Source organism: Urocitellus parryii, chromosome 11 (assembly GCF_045843805.1).
Source record: "Urocitellus parryii isolate mUroPar1 chromosome 11, mUroPar1.hap1, whole genome shotgun sequence".
Lineage (NCBI taxonomy): Eukaryota > Metazoa > Chordata > Mammalia > Rodentia > Sciuridae > Urocitellus > Urocitellus parryii.
In genome coordinates this window covers 86812394-86830123 of record NC_135541.1, presented here as the reverse complement: position 1 = coordinate 86830123, position 17730 = coordinate 86812394, and the positions used below count along the sequence as shown (strand labels likewise).

At 32.3% G+C, this 17730-nt stretch overlaps 1 protein-coding gene across 4 annotated transcripts in view; it reads left to right on the top strand.

The window, feature by feature from the left end:
* Col11a1 (collagen type XI alpha 1 chain) overlaps nucleotides 1-17730 on the top strand; it is a 213862-nt gene that overhangs the window by 128414 nt on the left and 67718 nt on the right. For all 4 annotated transcript variants that reach the window (XM_026409165.2, XM_026409163.2, XM_026409166.2 and 1 more), the window contains 5 exons: nucleotides 3202-3255; nucleotides 7661-7714; nucleotides 10991-11098; nucleotides 11496-11585; nucleotides 11841-11894. In XM_026409165.2, coding sequence (XP_026264950.2) covers nucleotides 3202-3255; nucleotides 7661-7714; nucleotides 10991-11098; nucleotides 11496-11585; nucleotides 11841-11894 — 360 coding nt within the window. The remainder of the gene's footprint in view (nucleotides 1-3201; nucleotides 3256-7660; nucleotides 7715-10990; nucleotides 11099-11495; nucleotides 11586-11840; nucleotides 11895-17730) is intronic.

The following is a 17730-nucleotide window of genomic DNA, read 5'->3' as shown; positions in this document are numbered from 1 at the left end:
TTTCCTCCTTTTCTCTCGTTCTCTTTCTTCCTTCCTTCCTTAATTCAGTTTCTTTATATACACGAGAATTACCTCACCCATCTGTCTAGTGCAATGGTTCTCAAAATGGTTGTTTTGGCCCAGTAGCAGCAGCTGCACTTGGGATATTAGTAGAAATACAAAGTTTCACCTGCCAGCCATATTTTAATTAGCCATACAGATAGTTCTGTTTCATAACAGTTTGTGAATCATTGTTCTAACATAGACTAAATATCTTCCAAACTTTAGTGTGTATACAAATCAAGTTGGTGAATCATTTATTTTGAAAAACCTTCTTGAATTAAAGGTTAACCATTTAGGTAATCACTTACTTTTTGCAATAATTTTAGACACTGCTGAAGAGTATCATTTTAACACTTAACAGTTCTGCTTTATTACCACAAACATAACAGGTTATTATCTACATTATAGGATTATGAGTGAATTCACACACATAGTTACTATTAATATATTGATATTTCCTGCACATAATGTCTTGCCCACTGAGTTGTGTTCAAAATGCAATATCATATGTGCAGTTTCACAGAGAAGTGAAAATGTGGTTTGTAAAGTGACTGTATATACACATTTTCAAAGGTAAGTCCAAAAGTATTCTGAAGCCATGTACATGGATCATTTAGCCAAAAGAAAAATCCACTTGAGACATATAGCCTTAACATTATTATATCTCCTATGTTAGATACCTTTATACATCATACTTATACATTTACATATTTGTTTACATTGTTGCAAATTATTTCCCCATGCAATATGATAATTTTATCAAAGAGAGCCATTGGACTCATTTTTCCTCAGACTTTTTCAGTTTGTTCTTTCACATGCCTTTTAGTTCAGTTTGGAGCCATTGATCATGCACTCATTTTATCTCTAAGAGGTATTAGAATTATAATAGATGCCTAGACTTTAGAAGCCCACAGTCTAGTTGGAGAGACATGGCACTATTAAGAAGCATTGCTGTCCCTGCTGAATGAAGTGCTTTGTGTACTGTTTACTATTCAGTGAAATATTAAAGTATGAACTAAAAATGCTTAACATATTTCTGGTATAAAGTTTTATGAAATTTGGAAAAGAAATACCTTCATCTCTTTGACATAGAAAGAAGAAATTGATCCCAGTGGTTTGGGAGGCTGAGGCAGGAGTAAGTTCAAAACCAGCCTCAGCAACTTACCAGCTAGGGGTGTGCTCAAAGGTTAAGCACCTCTGGGTTTAATCCTCAGTACCAAAGCAGAGGATAAAAAAGAAAGAAAAAATTGAGGTGAGGGATAGAACCAGTCTTCTCCTACAGACTAATTACACACACACACACACACACACACACACATACACACACACACACTCACACAAAGACTGAGTGTTTGGAATGTTCTCTTTTGGTTCTTTTACTTTTATGTCATTCTTTGCCAGTTCATCTCATTCAAGAAAAAGTTTAAATGATTAAAATTTATAGCATCATTATTATGAGGAACATTTATATATGTAGGAAAAAATATCAAATCTAGTATTCATGAGGGTGTTTTCTCACTGGATAGTTTAAAAACTATTTGGAAGAGTTTTTCCACAATTTGACTTCCTGTATATACACACCTCCCTTTAGATGAACTTGTTTCCTCCATCCTTCATTAACTAAATCAAAAGGGCAGCCTATTTGGATGAATAAAATTATCATTTGTAAATAAACTATTTAGCAATTATTTGGCTTTATTTTATTAGGTAGTAGTGGAAAGCCATTATAGTTATTAATTGCCTAATATTAGAAGTACATACTTAAATCAAGAAAAGTGGTGATGATACTGATCCTATAGACCATTAACTCTGTTGCCTTAGACTGCCTAGAAACACCACTAAAAACCATGTTGCTTTCATTCCAGGATATCATCATTTAGAACTAAAATCACTGTTTTAAAGGATTATAATTTCTGTAATGAACATTTCATCTCTATCAGCAAATATAGTGAGATATTTAATTTTAATATTTACAGATTTGTTAGAAACGTGTGTACGTTTTATACTGATTGCAAAGCTCAGCATTTAAGAAGTGTTTTAGTTTGGTAGGGAAATACCAGACTCAAATTTATGATTCTTTAGCTGTCTTTCACTGCTTTTAGTAAATTTTTTATAATTATCTGAAACTGATATCGTATTGATTCCATCTGTATCAAAATAGAGACAAAGTAGAAAAGTTGTTTTTATTTGTTGTTTTGAAAACATGAACCTGGATGAAATCTTCTAGAATGAACTACCCATTTTTGTGTTTCACTTCTAAACTGAGGGCAAAACATCATCTTATATTACTCATGACCTAGTGAGAAATGGAAACATATCTAATACGTTTTAATTAAAAAAATGTTGAAGTGACATCTAAGAAGGTTTGGGCCCTTGGAACTCCAGTTTTGTTCCTTGGAGAGTTGTTTGCTTTAAGTACTTAGTTAATTGCTTCATCTATTTCTTCAAACATGACAAAGATTGCACCCATTAGAGAAAGCAATACCATGGCAGAGTTGCTCTCCAGTACTTCATAAGAATTTTGCTTCCAAGAGGGTATTTAAGAAAACTGAATGGGAAAAAGTGGCCCTGATCATTTCCAGAATTGAGCATAGTACATTGTTTCCTTTACTTGAAGCGATTTTAGATGTAAAGTGCCTTTGTTTTTGTAAATTTCATTCCTTTTTCATTCTTGTCAGTTTGAAGTTTGGATCACCACTAGAGGACACTATCTTTCTCTATTATCCATGTTTCAATGCACAGGGAATTGGCTTACAAACGCATCACACACACACACACACACACACACACACACACACACACAAATTGAAGAATAGTTTTGCAAAAATAATTTTTTTTATTTTAATCATGTGGAAGAAAGAAAATAAAATGCAGACCTATGCAAATATTGTTTTTAAAAGATGCAATGAGATAAATTCACTTAATTGTAAAAGGTATAGAATAGAATTCTACATTTTTTCTTTAGTCTCAGTTATAGCTACAGACTTATGTTAAAGAGATACATGCCATATATAAAACTGAACATCACCAAGTATAAAATCAATTAGAACATCAAAATATAATGTCCAGTGAAATATCAGTAAATTGTCTAACATAATACTTCTAGTCTATAATTAAAGAAATATTTACTTCATGGGTATTTAAAACTTGTGATTTCAGGGTCCACCTGGGAAGGATGGGCTGCCAGGACACCCTGGGCAACGTGGTGAAACAGTAAGTAACTGTTTCTGAGTGGAATTTTCAATCTTTAGTACCTCATTGGTTCATAGAAGCTACTTATTTTAACATTTAAATGACCAGCTTGAGAACAATGTAGGAATGAATTCCATTAGACCTTTTATTAAAACATGAATAAATACATAAATAGACCAATGTTTATACCTAAACAAATATCCTTGAAAAAACTGTTAATTTATTTAATTGATCTATTATTAATAATAGTACTTTAATAATGAGTTGGTGGAAGGGAACACATTATTCTTTGGATGCTTTCATGATATGTTACACATTACTGTAAGTCATGCACATAACACAAAGTTCTTCTTTCCAGATCTAGAGAGTGAATTCTGCTGATGTTACAACCATAAGGGTATAAGTGGAATGGAACTATTTCAAATGTTTCCTCTCTTGTTGAGTAGGGAAGTGTAGATTGAAAAAAGTAATTTTGTGTTATTTAAAAATGGAGAAATATAATGTTAAACAAATTAACTGAATAATCCATCTTATATACAATGATGATTGGGCACAGGAGAAATTGTTAACTCCTCGATGGCTTAAGAATTCTCATGGGTTAGTGATTTATTTTATCACTGTTATGAAACTACATATATGAATGTACAAATGGGTTGTTATTCTAGTCAGAAATCCTCAAGGTTTGGCATATATTCTTGGAACATATTCTTGTTTCTTAATATTGGTTAATTTTGTCCAGATTTCTTGAGAAAACCACAACATAGACTATCTTTGACTGCGTGGTTAAAAATCACTTCAAGGCTTTCTGCCAACATGAAGACGTATTTGGAATTGCATAGCCATATGTGTTAACAAATCTTAAAATATTATTAATTTTCTGCCATGGGAGAAACAGTCTGTCAGCAGCAACCCAATTCCTGTCTCACTCTCCAAGTGATAATTCTTAGTTTAACAGCTTCCTAATTTTATCCAGGCTAGAAATTTCAAAGTCTGGACTTTCCAAAGCTGAATCAAAATGATTTATAGTGGGGCCAAAAAATAAAATTGTTTGAGTTTCCTCTTGGGAATGATATCTCCATGATGAGGAAAATATAGATTCTCTAAATAAGAATCCACAGTGAAATTTACACTCAAATTCCCACACAACATTCCCACTTAAATCTTGCATCCAATCATTTTAACCATCACATTATTTCCTGGGAATAACAGGAATATTTTTGAAATTGTTTTTGAGGAAGGAATACCTAGAGAATTACCATTTTAAAATCACTTTGTCTTCAATTTAGTCGAGAGCTTCTGCTTTTCTCTGAAATAACTATGTCATATATAACATTTGAATTTAAACAAAGAAGAAAAGAACATATTAACTAATGCCTCTAGGAAGAATCCTTCTCTCTAGTAGTTTCTCATAGACAAAGGCCAGGATTATTTTTGGGAAATTATATTTCTGATTTCACAACCTCTTTTCATAAAAGAGTGAATCACCCTATGGCCAGGAACTGTTCTTTTTCACTTTATTTTGCTGCCTAGAATTCAAAAGATTTCTTTGCATAAGATCAGAATCTAGACTGGATAGGCTTTGTATATATGTGTTATCTTATTTCAAAGAGGAAATTATTTCATTATTGTTTAGCTTCTTCCACATTCATAAATTCAAGATTCATTTTGATGCCTTACATTTTCAAACTTTTTCAAGTCTCCAGAAAAAAGTCAGAAACAGCTCCTATTATAGTGAAATATCCCAAATCTGTCTCAGTGACACTGCTAAATCCAGTTTTGATGCCAAAATTAATAAAGTCCCTTAGAGATTATTAGAATAGGAATTACATTTTGGTTGGGTCTTAGATATTCCAAGCTACCCATGAATATATCAAATTAATTTCTGTTTTTAGGGACTTTAAAAGGGCATCAGTTATTCTAAAATTTAAAAGTAAGTTTAGTTTTCTTAAACGAAAATATCAGACAAGCAAACCCCATTCTGATCTGTAAGAATTCTACTGTGTGTAGTTTTTCTGTACAATCTCTGGTGTAAATTTATCAGATACTTGCAAATGCAATAAATGTCTTGAATAAACAGACATATGGGCAGTGCTCTCTTCCAGCTCCCCCAAAATCCATCACCTGCACAATTGGGCTAGCAGCCAAGCTTTTCTCTTTCCCCTTAGGATGCATGAGTGCAAATGTGGAATATAAATTTTTCATAGACTTTCCTCAATGAAATATTGATTTTTAATCAATTAATTTTAATCAATTGTTGTTAAATTCACTTTTTGCTCTCACATTCACTAAGGAAAAAGATTTTAATATTTTTTAAGTTCAGAAAAGCATTTTCTCCTTCAAGTCAAACTTGAAGGAGAAGGGTAATCCAAACAAAGGGAACAGGTCATGCAAATGTATGATTCAGATACAGGTGAGAAGATTAGTGTGGGTAGAACCTAGGACACATTTTCAAAGCAAAAGATGTGACTGGAGTAGCAACAAGGTTGAGATTGTGCTGAACTCTGTCATCAATATTACTTGACATATGTTTAGCAATGAGTTGATTAGATTTGCTTATGTGAGATAGTGATTCTGGCTAAAAGTAGATAAATGAGTGAACCTGATTTGAAAAACTGCAGTCATCAAAGAAAGAGATGATTGGAGTTGAATAACACAAGTCTACTGGGACATGAGAGAAGCTCAATGTTGAGAGTCTCTTAGGTGACACTCTAGGTTTAAATGACTGAGTCTGATAGCTGCAGGAAAGTGTGTGAACAGAAGATACTTCATTAATAAAGAAACAAAAGAAATAAAGAAAACCACAACTCAGAGAAGGTACTTCCAGTGAGCACCATGTTGGAAATGTTGGAGACAGAACCACATACAATTGGAATGACCAATAGGCCCTTATTGAGAAAAAGTCAGGGTTTAACATAGATCAGTGTTTTAGAAATAGTTTGGAGCAGGTGGAAGAATGAATCATCATAGAGGTAAGAAATGTCGTCATGGAGGTTGTTGACAAAATCCAGGAGAAGTGTACATATTCATACTCACATATATTGTGCACATGTATATGTGTGTTTATATGTGTGTGTGTATATAATCTGAAAATCTGATTACAGATTTCCAAACTTCCTGGTTGCTAAAAAGTTAAAATTAAGCAAACTGCTATTTTGACTATAAAATTCTAAATAAATTCTGTGATAATTTCACTCAGGATTAGTGGGTTTGGCTATTTAGAATGATAGCTCAAGTGGAACCCTGATAGTCTTAAGAATTATAGAGTTTTATGAGGCTGGGGTTGTGGCTCAGTGGTAGAGCACTTGCCTCCCACATGTGAGATCCTCAGCACCACATAAAAATAAAAAATAAAATAAAGGTATTGTGTCCAACTACAACCAAAAAGTAAATATTAAAAAAAGAATTATAGAGTTTTATGTTTTCCTTCTGATATAAATTATAATAATTATAAATTCAGATTCCTTTTACTTATAGAATTTTGCTATTACAAATAATTCAATCATAATTACCTGGAAGGTTGTGCTACAAATGTGGACTACTAGCTTCTTTTCTTGCTTATTTTATTATTTCCAGTTTTATTACATGTTACAGTGAACAAAACTTTTGTAAACACTATTCACTTTAATTTTATTCTTTGGAATGTTTTCCTCTTAGTTTTTTCTATCTATTCTCCTAACTGTTAAATGCAACCTTACTCACATGAGAAAGCACTTTGTCTATCATAACGCAATTATACAGAATGAATAATCCACGAGTCTAGAGAAATGTAGGCACCAAAATAAATTCCCCAAAGCTTGATTTAGTAAAGGCATTATGTTCACATCAACCAGATTCTATTTTAATGATTGCATTATTTGCAAGGTGTATTTCCAACAATATTCTTTTGGGTTTTTAGAAAGAACATTTGTAAAAAGATGAAATGATTACTAATCATGCAAAGTATTCTCTTGTATATGTAAAATATGTATTTTTGTATCCTTTTATATTTTATGAGATTTTTTGAATGCATTAAAAAGAAATATATGTAGATCACTGACTATAGATTTATCTATGGATAGAGAATCAGTGGACTGTTTTAAAGAATGTCTAAATCATCATTTATTTCATCCATAAACATTGCTATGTTAACATTCTATATGTTGTTTGACCTGGTAGAACGTGGCTAAGAATACATTTGTGCTCCAGCTTAATCATACTGCCTTATATTTTGGTATATTGAAAATAATCATTGCATTACAATGTGAAGCAGTGAAGATAGCAAATTTTGGATTTTTAAAAGAACTGGAATATGTTAACTCAGATTTAAGCACTTTAGGTATTTTTAGCCAATAGTTGACTTTCTTTTAATAAAGTTATTCAATTGTCAAATTTTAATTTATGCTTTGTCCTTTACATAGTTTTTACAGATAATACTTTGTTTCTTTAGGGATTTCAAGGCAAGACTGGCCCCCCTGGGCCAGGAGGTGTTGTTGGACCACAGGTATGTTCCTTTATTTTGCTAATGAGGTATATTTTTATGTTTATCTTTTCACCTTAATAAGTTGTGTAACATGGATCCATGTTATTATGATTCCAAATGTTGTATTTTTAAATTTCAGATCACATTTAAGTATCTGGATTACCAACATCAAATGATATTCAGCAAATATCTGCTTAATTAAAGCAGGTTATCATTTGCCTATATCAATAAAAGAGAAGAATATATAATGAAAGTGTATCAGAAATTCACAATGAGTTTAACACTAAAGCCTGACCATGGCACCATCTATATTTTATGAACCCAAAATTCTTTCTAAAGAGTTTGTCCATTTAAAATTTAAAATTACAAAATGACTTCAGGCCTTTGAGTATTAATTAGGCCTAGAAGAATAAGATAAAGCTCAGAATATAACAATATTTATAAATTTTAATATTTGTAACTTATTACATGTTTTAAGGGGTTTTGTCATCATAACAACAGTTATTCATATCAGGAATAAGTATTATTTTGTTTTCTTGAGCATATGTGAAATATTGGTTAAGAATCTCTCTCAAGACAGGTAGCAGACAACTAAAATATTGGAGAAATATCCTGAATTATGGTATCACAGAGCTGTATATAATAATTAGTGTGCATAAAAAATAAAATTGTTATCCTGTCCCAAAACATATGGACTGGACAGAACACTTTTAGTTTACTTAGCAGGAATTTTACCCCTGGTAATAGCAAGTTACAGTAAAGCAAGATCAGTTGGAGAAATGTTTTAATTATTTAATTTTTTTACTCTTTTTCCTATTAATAATTTGTTCTCAGTACTTTGTAACTCATGTATTCACACATACACTAACATGCACATCCATAAATATGCATCCCTCCCCAGAGAAACAAAACTACACTCTTTTTCTAAGAATTTGTGTGGCAAAAGCAAAAATGAAGAATTATTGGATTTCTTAATAATTTTATTTCAGAGAATAATTTCAAACCTAAGGGAAAATTTTAACTCTTTGTTCTTTTTCCAAGGAAATACAGCATGCATGTCATCATGCATTTTTTTTTGGTGTGTGTGTGTGTACTCAAGGGTTCTTTTTAAAGATCTTCAGTTTTAATTATAGATATACAGTGAAATCTATTTTTAGGAAATACTTTTATATATGAATAAATATATAAGTAATACAAATATATTTCAGTGTATACCATAGCAAGAGTGAATATACATATATTAAGTATATATTGCATATTATATACATTAATCAATAATTTGAAAGCTTCCTCTGAAAATACTTTTATTTTGTTTCAAATAACTTCATAACCATTTTCTTTGGAAAAAAGAAAGAATAACTAGAGCATAATTCCTGTTATACTCAATATCTCTGAGGAGAAACTGAATTAGTCTATCTAGAATGTAAACATGTTGGGTGTCTTAACTGAATATTTCAGGAACTGATACCTTTTGAAAATGTATCCCTGCCAAATGCAGACATCTACAATTATGGGACCTGACTTGTTTTTTTTTTTTTTCCTCCTTCTTTATGTTAAGGCATAAAAGTAGCAGGTATTTTATTGAGTATACATCTTCATTGATATATTTTTCCTATTATGAATGGAAATCCAACTATTTTAAAGACAATCTTAATTCCCACAGTGGCACTTGCCTATAATCCCAGTGACTCAGGAAGCTGAGGCAGGAGGATCACAAGTTGAAAGCCAGCCTCAGTAACTTAATAAGACCTGTCTCAAAATAAGAAAATAAAAAGGGTTTGCAATATGACTCCATGATTAAATACCCCTAGGTTCAATGCCTGGTACCAAATAAATCAGTCAATAAATAATTGAACTCCCTGTTTAAAATGTAACTATATTTTCATGTTAGAATAAAGGGAGTGAGGTAATGGAAGAAATAGTTCATCTTTTTTTTTGTATAAATCTCTGCCCATTTTTGTCTCACTGATACAGCTATTTAATTAGTAACAACTTCATATCATTTTCTTGTGAATCCTGGCATTCGGATAAAAAATTATCTTTGGGAGAAAAACTTTTGCACAATAATAGTTGAAGACTTCCAGTTATTACATAAAGAAATATAAATCTAGAAATGTGTGCCAATATTTGGGGCACATGTGTTCTTTATACAAGACCAAAAGTTAAAAATATGTTGCATTTTTAGAAAAATAACAAGGAATGATATTCCAAAGCAACTTCAGTAACACATTCCACTGTATAACAACTTTAACATTTGGAATTTTCCTCTTTATATATCTTTAACTTAAATCCTTCATCTTGCTGTTTATTCTGAGTGAACATAGAGACCAGCTGGTCACCATTCCTTGTTTATACTTGATAGCTTGTTACACTCTAGGACCACGAATGGTACCAGTCAGGGGACATATTAATGACTTGACATTTTTCATTTTGGCATTTGCTGCAATTTAAGGGACCTTGCTATTTGTTATACCTTTGGCCTAAAGGAACTTCTGGCCCAAACTCACTGCTTTCAGGGGCCCCCTGCCACATTCCTTAGACTTTTTCAAATGAATATAAATTAGAAATAGAGAGGTCTCCAGTGCATGGAAATTCCAAAGAGAACTACTTGAGTTTTTGAGTTCCCAGGATCTAGGCTTATTATCAAGTAGTGACTCAGTAGAGTACCTATCAATATATCACCAATGTCTCTTTATTGTTAAACTGATTTAACACCTTATATAAAAAGGGAAATGGCATGAAACTTGTTTTTGTTTTGTTTTGTTTTGTTTTGTTTTGTTTTATACTGGGGATTTAACCAGGGGCATTTATTTGATCACTGAGCCAGATTCCCAGCCCTATTTTGTATTTTTATTTAGAGACAGGGTCTCACTGAGTTGCTTGCCATTGCTCAGGCTGGCTTTGAACTCAAATCCTCCTGCTTCAGTCTCCCAAGCTGCTGGGATTACAGGTGTGTACCATCATACCTGGCTTCCAAAACAGTTTTTAACAGTACTTGGACTGCCCTTACACTGAAGCAATTCTAGTGTTAAACAAGGAAAATATCTTTTTAGACTTCATGTATTTTTTTTTTCTTTTGTACCCTTGGATATCCTAACCACGATTGCAAGAAATCATTTCAGACTTTTGTCAGATATGTTACTGTCAGTGTTTGATAAGAAGTGCTTTTTAGAACAGCATGAAAATAAAGGAAAAGGTTAAACTTTTGTACAAGGGAGTAAGATATGTTTTGAGTATGCATTATATTTGTCAAAAATTAAAAGAGCAAACTAATGTGGTTTTGCTTATCTAATTCAGGGACCAACAGGTGAGACTGGTCCCATAGGTGAACGTGGGCACCCTGGCCCTCCTGGTCCTCCTGGTGAGCAAGGTCTTCCTGGTGCTGCAGGAAAAGAAGGTGCAAAGGTATGACATGCTCAAGGACTTTTCTTAGCTCCAAGCATTCATTTGCTTTTAATGGTACTGCTTACCACTTCTCCAGAGAGTCTCTATTTTGCTAGTATTTAAATTAATGTCAGTAAAACATGTCAGGAAGATATTTAGTATAAGGTTATTATACTTGAAGATATTACTGAATAATGGAACAATTAGCTCATTGACCATAAAACTATTGATTTATACATATAAATCCTTAAATTGAGGTATTGTTATTTCATTTTAATGTATAGGACATTCCACACAAAATTTTCATTAAGTAATTTTTAAGCTTTCCTGACAGCAGGTTGGAGGTAATCACAATTTTGTTCATATAAACGTGTGTAGAAATTACTCTTTATTGATGGATTTATATTATCTTCTTTAGGGTGATCCAGGACCTCAAGGTATCTCAGGGAAAGATGGACCAGCAGGATTACGTGGTTTCCCAGGTGAACGAGGTCTTCCTGGAGCTCAGGTATAATCAACATATAAATATATGTGTGAATGGAAGTGCTTATTAGAAGCATTTTTTTTTTCAGAGCTTAAATAGAGTCCTGAGTATTTAAGACAATGTATGTAAACATAAGCATTTGATTATCATTGCATATATGCATATATGTTTGTATCAAAAAAATACTTTCTGACTTTCTCATTTTATCAATCGTACATCTCCTTCCATTTATATTTAGTTCACATTGATTCATTTTCTTTGATTTTACACTTCTCCTAGGGTGCACCTGGACTGAAAGGAGGAGAAGGTCCCCAGGGCCCACCTGGTCCAGTTGTAAGTATGATGATAATCCACAGCTACAGCTACGCTATCTATGGTTGCAAATCACAGCCATTCTTTCATTACTCTCCTGCTGTGATCTCACAGGGTGTAGGAGAGAAAATAAACACATGCCAATCAAATCAGTCAATGCCTGGATTCTACTAATTGCACGCACTAATGAGTGCAGAAACAGAAGGGTTTAGATGATTGGAAATATTTGCTTCTGCTTCTACTTCTGTCCAGAGATATAAAGAGCTATTTTGCTTCTTACCATTACCAAAGAAATAAATCATAATTATGAGGAATAGAAACTCATGGTCATGGAAACCATGGAGAAGCTGTAATTTGAATTCTTTTTACTCCATCTCTTTTCCTCTCATTTTAAAATTAATCATAAAATAAGATTGAATTGCTTATATATTATATTCAGTCATCATTTGCTACAAAACAGGCTTAATTTGAGATTCTAAGTACTTCATAAGACTCAGATTTTGTTGGTGATATAAATAAACCCCATAAACATGAAAAATACATGCCATTTTATATATGATACATATGGATTTATTTAGTCAATTTAACACTATGAAATAATTGGCAAATGAGTAAACATCAGATTTTTAATCTCTTCTTTCTGATGATCATATGTCTAAATAAACTCCTTTGAGAACCATTGAATACAGTCTTCATGTTTTTCCTCGAATTCAATTTTATTCCTGTCTGTACTCTGAAAAGCCACTGTAACAGACCAAAGGCAATATTTGGTGGCCTTTTCTCAATCTCCATCTTTTTTCATCAGCCTGATTAGTGGAAAGTTGCTTTAAATCCCTTCTTAGCTACCATCCACAGCATGTTGAAGTCATATTAGTTCCACTTTCAAATGTTTCTTTAACCCTTTCGTTTCCTCCTTGACTCGCAATGTCTTTCTTCTTGACTCCATTTTCCTTCACTCATCAGTCAGTTTTTAAGATCAGTTCTAAATTTTAGTTTAATGCACCTCCTTACCCATGCCATTCCTTTGCTTATACCTTTCTCATGGCTCTACACTGTGCCTTGAGAAATCAAACTCCTCATGGCTACTGGGTCATCTTTCCAATTTGATTCCAATCACCGTAGTCTTTTTTCCCCCTAATTCTTCCCCTTACATCTATCCAGTCTAAGGTACTGAACATCTTCTTGTTCCCCAAGCCACCTTGATGTTTTCTCCTTTGAGAGAGTATAATTTATACTCTCATGTTCTTCTAGGAAACTGCATTTTTTTCTCTTTCTCCTTGGAAAAATTGCAATTATTCATAGATGTAGAAATTTCTATGGATCATTTATTAGTGAAACTCCCCTGCCTCAGAGTTCTGACTTCTATTTTATAAATTATATTGGAATATCATCAGTTGCCTCTCTTATTACTCTGTGAATTCCCTGTATTACTTTGGTTATGTTCACAATACAGCACCTGGCACACAGAAATCATTCCATACCTTTCAATTTAATTATCATAAAGCCTGATATAGGAGTAAAGTCTGTATTCCATAACTAATACTGAGAACACAGCAAGCATAGCATTTTTTTAGGGTGATTGACATTATTCTTAGACCTGAAGATCTATAAATCATTCAAATTGGTGAAGATTTTTTAAGGAAAAATAATATATTTTAATGAATATATTTGACTTTCCATGAAATTTATAAAATCCAATGTATAAGATTGTTTTACATCCCTCAATATTTAGTGATGGTAATGTTAGCAGGAAAAACAGTTGAATAAGAAAAGTTTTTATTTGGACATAAAATCTTCAATAACTCTAGTAGAATGCAATACATTTAATCGGACTTTCAGGTTATAAGATCATCTTATTTTAGGCATAAATGATTTTTTAAATCAATGATCATTGTGCTAGTGAAGTCTGAATTATAACTATAAGAATTGTTTTAAAATATTTTTTAGGACCCATGCAAATAAGCGTTTTCAGGTTTTCAAAGCAATTGAAACCAATATATATGTATGGTGCATAATAAACCCCCTGGACATATAGTTTACAGATTATTTATTAGAAATTGTCCAGTTAAATATAGAACAACATATAATATAAAAGTAAATGTGCTGTTTATTTAGTTGCCTTCAACAAATACTTACATAACAATTACTAAATACTTTTTTCTATACAATTAAAAACCACAAAAGATGTCACTTGACTCAAAATATGATAAATGGTTTTGAAGAAAAAAAGTCCCACTAAAGATTAAACAGCACTATCAATTGATTGGTGATTAAAAGCCTAATGACATACAAGCAATAGATATTAATTCTATGGGGGGAGGGAGAGAAGAGAAATCAGTGGAAAGGCCCTTCAACTTGGCTTTACAAACAAAGCACAGGAGATTACAAAAACATAAGAGAGAACACATGAGGAAAGAGATAGAGTGTTTGAGGTCATATCTAGTTTTACTAAAGTAGGGTAAGCTTTGGAAGACGAAGTAAAATTTTTTTCAATTCTTGCTGGGAACTAGGTACTTAGCTAATTATTTTGCATCATGTAAAGCTAAAGCAGAAATAGAATATGGCATATGATTATTGAAGCTCTAATATGGTAAGTGGGAGTTAATTTGAAGACTTGACATCTTTGGAGCAAGTGGATTAAATAAATAAATAATGAATAAATAAAATTTTAGGAAAACAACTTTTCCCTTAGTGTAAAATATATAATAAAGATGGGAAAGGCTAGATGGTTGTAAACATTCAGGGGCTAATTTATAATACTATAGTGAGCCATTGACCAGGCAAGTGGGGAGTCACAGCACAGTGCAGATGTCAACACAGGAAGGTAGAGTAACAGCACTTTTTTTTTTTTTTAATTTTGGACATGAGCAGTGAGGAAAGACAAAAACCAAATGATAATGTCAGGGTTGTGTTTTTGAGGGAATGACAGTTTAATGATGCCTTCCAAACCTAGAACCATTTTGCTTCATCTGTATCAAGAACAAAGGGAAAATTCATAAAAATTTAAAACCTCATGGAAGTCACAAAAAAAATGTTTAAAGGTTTTTATACTTTATTAGTAGAAATGTTTCTCAAAAACTCACTTTGACTTAATCTTGAATAACTACTTATTCTGACAGTAAATTTCATCCAATTTTTCAAGCATAAACCAATTAAAGCTATTCCCCAGTTGTTGGAGGAGGATGCACTGAAAAGAGAGGCAACCTTCATGGCAACGGGTTTCCAAAACTGTGGCTATGATCACAGTAAAATATGGAGGAGGGACTCAAGTTGAGGATTCCAGCCTGTAACAACTGCCAAACAAGCCTCCATTGGCTTCAGTTACAGCAGTCATTCAGTCATGTGCATGTGGAAGTAGACTTTGAAAAAAAATTTATTCCAACTGACAGAGATTAAAGCAAAGCAAAGCAGAGCAACAACAACAACAAAAACAACAAAAAATTGGTGTTCTAGATGCAAACTCTAACCTATCTAGAAAAATCAGTTATGTTAAATCATTTTATAAGATTTGATAATGTGTAGTTTTATTTAAAATGAAGGAATCAGGAATGATGATTTTTTTTTGGCAAGAAAAGTAACAAGTTCTATATTGTGATGTTAATCAAAAAGATAACAGTGGAATAGTAGAGGGAAATGTCTGATCTGTTGGGGACAGACCTAAAATTATAAGTCTTAAGAGGAAAACAGCATATGAATATTCTATAGACTCCATTGTTTTATAATGGGTAGGTCTGATTTTATATCAATCTCAAATTAACTTTACTTTGGGATATTGGCCAAGTAATTTTAAGTACAGAAGAAATGCACAGAAACAGAGAGTGTTGGAGATTTGGCAGTTACACACATTAGGGGAAAGAAAATTAAAAATTGAAGAATTGTCTAAGGAAAAGAATTTGAGTAAAGAAGAAATGGGAAATAAAAAGGAAATAGAAAAAGAAAACAAAATATTATTGAGTGTGAATTCTTCCAACCCTTGTTTTGAGTACTATATATTCATTATACTCTTGCAAATTGACATGGTTGTATTATTGCATTTCATTTTTAAGGCAAATGATCTTAGGCTTAGAGAAGATAGTTAGATTGTATAAGTTTAAAGTCCTTTATCTGCAGATGAAATTCATGATAGCTCATTACATAAATCCCTTTCTAGATATGTAGATCTCTCTGTAAAATCTGCTTAACTAAATTTCCCCCTCTCTTTTCCTTCCTCCCTCCTTTTTGATTACATTTTTCCAAGTTGTCCTGACATTTCTATACCCTTTTATTTATTTTTATTTATTTATTTATTTTTGATACCAGGGATTGAACTCAGAGACACTTGGCCACTGAGCCACATCCCCGGCCCTATTTTTTATTTTATTTAAAGACAGGGTCTCACTGAGTTGCTTAGTGCCTCCCAGTTGATGAGGTTGGCTTTGAAATCGTGATCCTCTTGTCTTAGCCTCCCAAGCCACTGGGATTACAGGCATGTGCCATCACACCCGAATTCCATACCCTTGTGAACAATTTTGTCTAAAATAAGAGTCAGAAGAGCTAATATTCCAGATAACTCGGCTTTAATACAGTTTCCCTGTAACCCATTGGCTGTTTGAATGAATCAAAGACTAAACTGCTTAAACTATCATAGCAAAGGTTGAGTCCCTAATGATTATAGATATTTTTTATGTGTCACAACCATGCACCCTAAACTCTGTATCCTATCTATGTTTTCTAATCCATAGAAAGCAAATACAATATTTGTAATCATCCATCTATCTCTGTGTCCATCTGTTTATTCACCTATGAATATATTTTGCACCTGTTCTCTTTATTCATAATTCATTCAGAAATAAACAGAGAGCAGAGAATTTGCATCACACTGTTATCACAATCTCTCACACTGGGCTTACTAAGCTCTGCCTGGTCTACATGGAATGCCATCGTCTTGTGTTCAGAAAGACGGTGAAGCATAAAGACATGCCTAAAGACATGTCTAAAGAATGTGCTTGAGAATATGGGAGATTGCTTTAGACAGGATCCTATTTGTAAATATCCTCAGAAGAAATCTCTTGATAATCATAACTTTAAAAGTATTCATTTTAGGTCTGCTTTTATAGAATTATTTTATTTTTGTGTGGTTTCTTGAATAACTATTTTTCTTTCAGTTGTTATGAATTGTGAAATGCAGAATTTCCTTCTTCCTTTGGCTTGCAAAAATCATGGTGTCAAAATTGAGTCTCAATAGGGAAGATGATACCTTATTATCATTTTTCTAATCTTTTGAACATACTTATTATAAAAAGTACAAATTGTGTACATATTTTAATATTATTTATTATGATTTATTTTTATTATTTTTTAACTTCTGGATAAGATCCATTAAATTGACTTTATAACTCATCAATGGATCATGGCCTACAGAGGGAAAATCCCTTGTCTGTAGGCATGTTTACATTGCTAATATTTTTAGCTTCATATAATGCCAATAAAATGTTATTTGCTTACCGGTCTTTGATGCTTACCTGTTTTTTTACTTATATTCTCTTATATATTATGTATTCTCTGTAAACTACTATAATTTTTTTTCTTTTGGAATGACAATATATCTGAATATACCATCTATTAAGATGAAGTTATACAGATCCATAAAATAGACTTTTCCTACAAAGAACTTATGTTTTACTGAGGATGACAGATAAGAAAAAAAAATAATAAGTATTAAGTGATAAACTAAAAGGCCAGAGAGACAAAATTGAAAATAATGTTTTTTGTCTAAAAGAATTATGTTGGAGTTGGAGCTATAAATAAAAAAAATCAGTTTTATCTATGAAAAATAATTTTTGTGTGTGCTGAATTTAGTCTTGAAGTTCTCGTTGCT